This window comes from Stegastes partitus, unplaced genomic scaffold, assembly GCF_000690725.1.
Source record: "Stegastes partitus isolate 25-593 unplaced genomic scaffold, Stegastes_partitus-1.0.2 Scaffold159, whole genome shotgun sequence".
Taxonomy (NCBI): Eukaryota; Metazoa; Chordata; class Actinopteri; family Pomacentridae; genus Stegastes; species Stegastes partitus.
Genome location: NW_007577890.1, coordinates 272,140 through 280,337, shown reverse-complemented (window position 1 = coordinate 280,337; position 8,198 = coordinate 272,140). Strand labels below are relative to the sequence as shown.

The 8,198-nt window shown below is 41.7% G+C and overlaps 1 protein-coding gene across 1 annotated transcript in view; it reads right to left on the bottom strand.

The window, feature by feature from the left end:
- Positions 1–281: 281 nt before the first annotated feature.
- Positions 282–8,198, bottom strand: part of pde9aa (phosphodiesterase 9aa) — a 58,232-nt gene continuing 50,315 nt past the window's right edge. Inside the window, exons 12-19 of the mRNA XM_008279435.1 lie at positions 7,048–7,130; positions 6,506–6,662; positions 3,638–3,751; positions 3,260–3,364; positions 2,983–3,111; positions 977–1,072; positions 827–891; positions 282–728 (exon numbers count right to left, since the gene is read on the bottom strand). Of these exons, the coding sequence (XP_008277657.1) occupies positions 841–891; positions 977–1,072; positions 2,983–3,111; positions 3,260–3,364; positions 3,638–3,751; positions 6,506–6,662; positions 7,048–7,130 (735 nt within the window). The 3' untranslated portion in view covers positions 282–728; positions 827–840. The remainder of the gene's footprint in view (positions 729–826; positions 892–976; positions 1,073–2,982; positions 3,112–3,259; positions 3,365–3,637; positions 3,752–6,505; positions 6,663–7,047; positions 7,131–8,198) is intronic.

Sequence of the window (8,198 nt, the reverse complement as noted above, 5' to 3'; positions counted from 1 at the left end):
GGAAAAACAAGGAAACAATGGTGGTCTACTCATTTTTTTCCATGACTGTATTGTTATATAAAATTGCAAATAACTATCACATACAGATTGTAGGGCTTTAAGGCAGTTTCTCACTTTTAAAATGGTCATAATTATGCAGAAAATTCTATACTTTACATACAGTATATCTGTATGAATAGAAATAGTGTGAATTTTGAAGATCAGATCAGAAATGAAAAGTATTTGAAGTCATGACTTTGTTTAGCAATGAAAAGCAGAGACATTCACAGGCCAGACGGGACTTTGTAATTAATTAAATCTTTTTATTTTTGTAGGAAAGAACAAAAGTCACTAAAAATCTGTACAATCTGTAAAAAAAAATAAAACAAAAAAACCCCAGCACATTTCAAATAAAAAAACAAAATATGTACCTAAATATTGTTCACTTAAAGAGTGTGTGCTGTACAAATGCTGACATTCCCTGAAAATAACCTTGGATTGTCCGTCTGCTCACTTGAGTCTATAGCAGTGTGTAACGCTGTCTCAAACACACTCCCTCGTGTTCCTGTGACACACAGGAAATCTACCTGATTTTCCCAGAACACTCGTCTTGCTGGTCCGCTTTGCATTAGGCCAAAGTGAGGAGAGGACAGAGATGGAAAAGGTTTTACAGGCCAAACAGACCAACGTATCTGACAATCCCAGTTAACGTCACACTGCTTCACTCTTGTGCTCTATGCTCACTGGTGCTGAAACACATAGATTCATAAAGAAAATTGTTTATGTAGGGTCTCTGATTTGAAACCTGGCTTCACACTGATGGCAACAACTTTTGTTTTGTTTCTACCTTTTCAAAACTTTTTACTTCTTCTTCCCTCCCATGGTCAAGTTCTCGCTTTTCTTTTTCTGCACCTGAGAGGAACAGTACTTTTTATCAGTAACAATCTGCACCAAGGACAAATTAAATGCATCCACGCACTTATAGAAATCCCCCAACCTCATTCATGGCATCATCAATCTGTTTCAGTTCTTCATATCGGTCTCTTGACTCTCTGAGTGGCTGCACCATTGCCTCCTCAATCTGTGGGAACAGCTGGTGCACAAACACAAGGTTTGAGTGTCAGTGTTGTTGCTGCAAACTCTTCTTTGTTGACTTCACACAGTTACAGTCACAACAACACAAACAGTGCAACAGTGTGTAACAGTGAGCTCTGTATTTCAGTCCCTTACAGCTGTAGAGTTGAACAAATGTTATGTTTACATCACATCAACATATTGCTTTGTGGGACTAACTAGTAATTAACACTACCTTTGTTGATCAGTTGTGGAAGGTTTTAGAGGCTCTGTATAGCAGTATGCAAATGTAACAATACTCCACGAGAAGGAAGACTCTGGCATTCAAAAGTATGTTTCAGTGAGAGTATATCATGTACTTTCAAACCACTTCCTAATGCAGGGGCTGGCCCCTTCCTGGAAATCCATTATTTGTCAAGCCTAGATCAGGCATCACCAAATGGAAGACCTAAGTCTGGATCCGGACCGAGTAATGGTTCTGCCCGGACCCATGACCAATCTCACAAGAACAGATTTTCATAGAGCATTTTTTCTGACATCTGGTTCGGATGCCTCCGGGGAGGCTTCCTCTGGAGGTTTTCCGAATTCGTCCACCTGGGAGGAGACCCCGGGGCAGACTCAGGACCCGCTGGAGAGATTATATCTCTCAGCTGGCCTGGGAACGCCTCGGGATCCCCCAGGCAGAGCTGGAAAGCGTCGCCAGGGGGAGGGAGATCTGGGACGACCTGCTCCGCCTGCTGCCCCCGCGACCCATACCAAAGCGGAAGACAATGTATGTATGGATGGATTGATGGATGGATGGATGGATGGATGGATTTTTTCTGACGGTTGCAGCTATAGACAGCAGGCGCTGCTACTCCAGTTAATACGGCAATAGCTCCACTCAGTCCAGCCAATCAAGTCGTTTGCTTACCCTGCAGAAGCAGCAGCTCCGTGGACGGTGAGTGAACGGAGAAATGAATTGTCATTCCTCCGCCAGACAGTTCTAAACCAATGTGCCTCATATGCCCCAAAAACGTGGCATTAGTCAGAAGTGAAGCGCCACTATGAAACAAAGCACAGCTCTTTTGAGCAAAGTTATCCCCTGAAGTCCGAGCTGAGGGCACGCAAAATAACCGAGCTGCAAGCCCTGTATGACAGGTCTGTCTGACTCATCATGCACCATTACAGCCCAGCAACGTGCAAATGAAACCTTTTATTCAGTTTTCTGAGGATGTTGACTTTTTTACTTGAAGTGGAGGCCTTCAGTTCTTTAGGCTGGGACCTCTTTAATTTAAGAGATACACATGTTGTTTGGCTCTGTTTGCACTTTTGAAAATGTATTTTAAGCTGAGGTTTTTGTTTTCTTTAATCTGAAATAAAGGCCTTAAATTTAGTTTCCTGGGGCGACTTATATATATGGTAAAACAGCTAGCTTTGCATTCAGTTAAACATATTCTGCATTGAAAATTGACAATAAATATTGTTGAAACCATGAAAATGTGGCCATGGTGGAAGGCTATAAGACAAAAACTGGACTTTGGTTCGGACCTTTTACTTGGAGGAAATTTTAGTGGCTGGACCTCAGTGACTTTTAATTGAATACCCCTGTCTTAGATGATAAAGTTCCTCACAAACTAACAAGCTTTGTACATGTTATGAAAAGCAACAAACACGTGTCTCCTCACAGAAGTCTGCAAGCAGTTTTGGAAGCTCTGCAACCTGCAGGAGGAACCAAAAACCAAGTTTTATTTATCCAATTTTTGCTTTGTTTGCCACATGCCCAAACACAGCAGATCTGACACTGACAGCATCCTGGAAAGCAGCTTTACTGTCCTAAAGGTCCACTGTCCACCCAGGAACATGAATTATAAAGTGCAGGTAGCTACATCACACTGTAAGGGGATTCCTCTGAAATCAACTTGTGTCATCACTGCTCTGCATGCTTACCTTCATCACAGTCTCAAACATGGGGATTAGGACGAATTTGATGAAGCCAATCTGGGCTGTCGGCTTGGTGACCTTTTCTCTGTCCATGAACGGCGCCACAGGAAGCCCTTCAGTCTTCTCCCTGTCGCTCTAAGCAGCACAATCACAATATTACACTCTGCGCTTTCTGATATCAGAAGCCAATAATTGCCTTTCACATATTTTCTTTAAATTTTGCCCTTTCACTTAAGTAAATGAAGGTAGAGTACATGTCTCTACTGGATCTGTTGGTTAGTACCTGCATGAAGTACTCTTCCAGAAGGCAGTCGACCCAGGGCTCAGCCACTTCCATGGGCCGCACCTCGTTAGAGATGTCACAGCACTTGATAAGCACCATCTTCAGCTGCACAAAGGCAGAGAACAAAGTTCATCACCAACACAGGGTTACTGTGTCACTAGTAAATGCAACAAGCATTTGCTACTGTAATATCTTTGCTTGTGCAGGTGGTAAACTGGTATGATGAGAGGATGTTTGCCTGTTTTTAACCACATGGCTCAAACAAGATTGTTCCCATAAGATTACCAACAAGTTACACGTAAAAGTTCAGCACTCAGAAGTTTATTTGAGAGGGTGTAACGGAATCCCAAGACTTTTTTGTGAATGAAAGGGCCTTACACAGGTGATATGCTCCTCATCTGTGTAGTCAAAGTTGTCAACTTTCTGCTTGAAGGAGTCCAGGATCTCACCATGTCGTGCCATATCTGTGGCTAGGATCAGTGTGATGGTTCCCTGATAAATGGCACACAAGGTAAAATAGCCCATCAGTACACACAAACACAGAACCTGAGAAATTTGGACAGTTTTCAAAGTTGTAGTTCCCTGGATTTTCTGTGGATGTAGTATGAGTTAAACGGCACGAAAAGGTATGTGAACTAAGGATAGAAATGACTAATGATTAATTGATTGTTATCAGTAATAATTTAACCAACTGAAATATGTAAACAGATAAAGCAGAACTCATACATACATGTCAGAAAATCTATTGTAAACTAGGTGTAGTACCTGGTTGTTCCACCAGGACAAGCCTCTTACTCTTTAACTGTGTAGCAACCTGCGGAGGTGGTCACTTGGGCTCTCAGCTATCCCGTGTTGGCAAGCAGAGAGCATTGTGGGAGTTTAGCTAGTAAAGTGCACCCATGAGAAAGTGGCCTGTGACACTTAAAAGTTAGCCGCCAGAACCTACTTTGCACTAGCAACCTCAAATAAGTATTTCCTGTAGCTGCTGATCAGACCTGCAAATTGTTCAGAAAAAAGGACCATTCTTTCATACACACCAGCTTCAGCACAGCCACATTTTTAAGATGTCTGCTGTGAATTGCTCACTTTAGGTCACTTCATGGCATCTCTGTTGGGCTAAGGTCTGGGCTCTGACTAGGCATCTTGGAAAGGTAGACTTTCATGGTTTGAAGTCATTCTGTAAAGTGTTCAGGGTCAGGGTCTGGCTACACCACTCAACTGCTGCTGAGCTTCAGCTGGGCAGCCTCCCTGACATTATCCTGGAAGATTCATTGATAAAACTTGGGAATTCACTTTCTCCTTGGTGAGGTAGCAAGACATCCCCAAATTATGACACTGCCTTGCTTCACCTTTGAGTAGATGTTTTCATCCCTGTATGCGGTGTTGTTTTTATGCTATAGGTCATGTTGTGTGTTCGTGCCCAAAAATTCCAAACTACCTTGTTATGGCAAGGTAGACTTATGAACAGTGTTAATTCAATTCAATTCAATTTTATTTGTATTGTATCAGTTTACATCATATGTCATCACACAGTGCTTAACATACTAAGGTAACCATACCTAGGGTTAATCAGCCCCAATGATCCCGTTAAGCCTTTAGCTGTTACTCTGACACTGTTTCACCATGCTGAACATTTTGATTTGTGCATTTAGAGTTATCTTGTTTGGGCAGAAACTTCTTGGGAGGGTAAGCACAGAACTGAATCATCTCTTTATATTGACCCCATTGCAAGATAGTTTCTTAATTACTGAACTTGTTAAGTTTATTAGCTTCTAAGAAAGTTATCTGGCCTTGTATGCTAATTCTATACAACCTTCTGTGGACTATTACAATATTTTGTAGAATATCTCTACAACTGACATATGACCACCTCTCACACACATCAGGAACCGCATTGATTCATTTGACATCTAACCATGATAAATTATGTTAAACCCTTCCCTTTTAAAAAATCTTTCTATTTGGCAGCATTTATTTTTATTTGTTGATGTATCCAATTTGTGATGGTCCATCTCCAGCTGTAGCGTCGCTAACACAAAGGTAGCTTGGAGTCTTTTGCCAGGTGTTTATCTATCTGTGGACAAGATAGTGTCACAACTGTGACAGGTACAATCACCAAACTTTACATGTCTATTTGAGATCAACTTAAGGCTGAGTTTAAGGATGGGTGTGGTCTGACCTGTAAGCACCTAGTACTCGTTCTCATATGATAATGTACTCATGACTGCTGAGTACTCACGTTGTTGATAGACATGATGTTTTTGATCATGTTTTGTTATATGGCATCTAACCTCACGGTAAATCATGTTAAACCCTTCTCTTGCCAAAAATATCTTCCATTTGACAGCATTTAATTTTATTCGTCAAGTCGTCCCATCTATCCAGTTTTTGATTGCACATCTACAGATGTAGTATTAAAATGTTCGAACTGTATTGTTCCTCTAACAACTCATCATGACAGTGTTAAATGTCTTTGCTGATTTCCAACAGCAGGACTTCTTCATTTGACTCACTGGGAACATTTTTGAGAATAAAATTTGCCCAGACTGAGGGTGACTTATAAGTGTCAATCTTCAATCCTCTTGTTTGAATACTGCCAAGTTAGAAAAGGGCTATGTATGTGCAGATCATGTACCATCTCCATCCCCTGTCTCTCTCAACTGCATCAATGCCAAGAAATAATGCAAAAGTATTACAGTCATATTTGGTATGTTTGAAAACATTGGATTTTAAAAAGATTAAACTGCACAGCTGTGAAATTTCAGTTTCAATGATGAGATGAAGTTTCAGAGTTTAATAAATTTGATATTAACAGGCAGTAAATCAATGATAGAAGCCAACAGACATTTACTGTAATGAAACCATACTTGTGAAAGGGCTGGGGGATATCGTGAGAATCATTATCATTTTAATATATTTTCAACATCAGTACACAGTATGTTAAGAAAATGGAAAGCCACATTCAATAATTATGTAGTTATGTGTTTAAATATTACACAATACATCAGAAAACTTTCAACAAACACGAGAATAAAACAAGAATTTAAAAGGCTCATCAGTTTTTTTTTGTTTTAATGTACAATTTGCTCAGAAATTCACCAATGTGGACAAAAGACTGGACTGGTATGATCGCAAGTCCTCAGTATGCAAATGACTTGTAGTTATCGCTCAGCCCTTTGAAGTAATAAATACACACACACACACACACACACACACACACACACACACACACACACACAGCACTACCTGTCGTATCTGTTTGAAGGCCTCAGGGTCGAAGCTGGAGAAGATGTTGCAGTCAGGCTGAGAGAAGATCTGGAAGGCAACAGCACAGTGGTGGTTCTCTAGAGGGGAGATGTCATTGTAGCGAACTGCCAGCTCCGTTCTGGCATTGATCTGGTACCTGAAAGAGAGAGACAGAGAGAGACAGCAAGGCAAGAATTATCCATACATACATTTTCTTCTGTTTATCCAGAGTCGGGTCACGGAGGCAGCACAGGGAAGGACATGAGGAGATAGGACGGGAAGGAGGCAATGGAGATGGGGAGGAAGTGGAACGATGACAACACAAAAATGGAGAGAGAAACAGAAAGACAGAAAGATATCGTGACGGAAAGAAGAGACAGAGTAAGATTCCCAGGATGGATGAAAGAAAGGACGAACTGGAGGAAATGGTGTGAAAAAGAAAGTAATGAGTGGAAAAGGAGATTTGAAAAAGAAAGAGAGGAAAGAACACAACAGATACAATGTGCTGCTGTATTTCTGTGTGGAGGTTTTCTGTGTCTTACGTGTTGTTGAAGCCGGGGTGGTCGAGGTCATGACACACAGCAGCTGTCATCAGAATTAGAACGTCCACCTGAGTGAACTTCTCCTAAAAATGGACACACAAACACACACTTATTATTTAAATAATGCAGCCTTTTATGAAAACATTGTGTCCATATGTCCACTTGTGTATGTGTGAATGCATTTTCCACCCTCGAACTGTCACACAGCGCGCGCGCGTGTGTGTGTGTGTGTGTGTGTTTGTGTGTGTGACCTCGTTAGCAAACCACTGGTGATGTTTTATAATCACTCATTAGGCCTGTGATAATTAAATCTCTGGTGAATAGTCATCCCTGATGACAGAGGGGATTAAAACCTCCATCCCCCCCTTTTTTTTACTGTCTTATTGCATTTTCAGACACAGGTTTTCCCTGCATGACACCCCCATTGTCCTCATCATTTTCTCATCCTTCCCCCTTGGATCTTCCCCAATCCCATGATGTTGCTGTTTTTTTACCACACAGCTTTCCCCAATACCCCTTCCATTGCAACGGGAGGATGACTGCATGGGCCATTTCAATGAATATGTTATTTGATTTAAAGTAGGAGTGTCAGCCCTCATCTACCATCTCACTGTCCGTTTTCCCTCCTGTCTTGAGGTAGGAGGAACAGAAGCATCTGTGCCCGCTGCAGCAGGATTCTGAACAACTTTTTCTCCATATACCGTCAAGATCATAAATGTACTGTGCTCTCTCCCACTAACATGGCCACAACACACCCATACACCCTCTAAGCCCCATATCAGCACTGTTAACTGTTTTAGACTAAACTACACAGCTGCTACAAGCACCTTAAAACACTGCAGACACTTTCTCCAGGACCTGCACGCCTCCAGGACTCTGAGGCATGCAGGTAAGATTGTGGCCGACCCATCCCACCCTGGACACAAACTCTTCCAATCACTCCCCTCTGGCAGGAGCATCAGGACCAGAACCTCCTGCCACAAGAACAGCTTTTTTCCATTTGCCACCGGCCTCATAAACAATGCACAGGACCCCAACTTACTCCCCCTGCTCCCTCTATGGACAGTATACGTTACATTTACATGTTTTCTCTTTGCTCACAATCTCACTATCCTCACTGTTATTGTTCATGTTGCACCTTCACCCTGCAC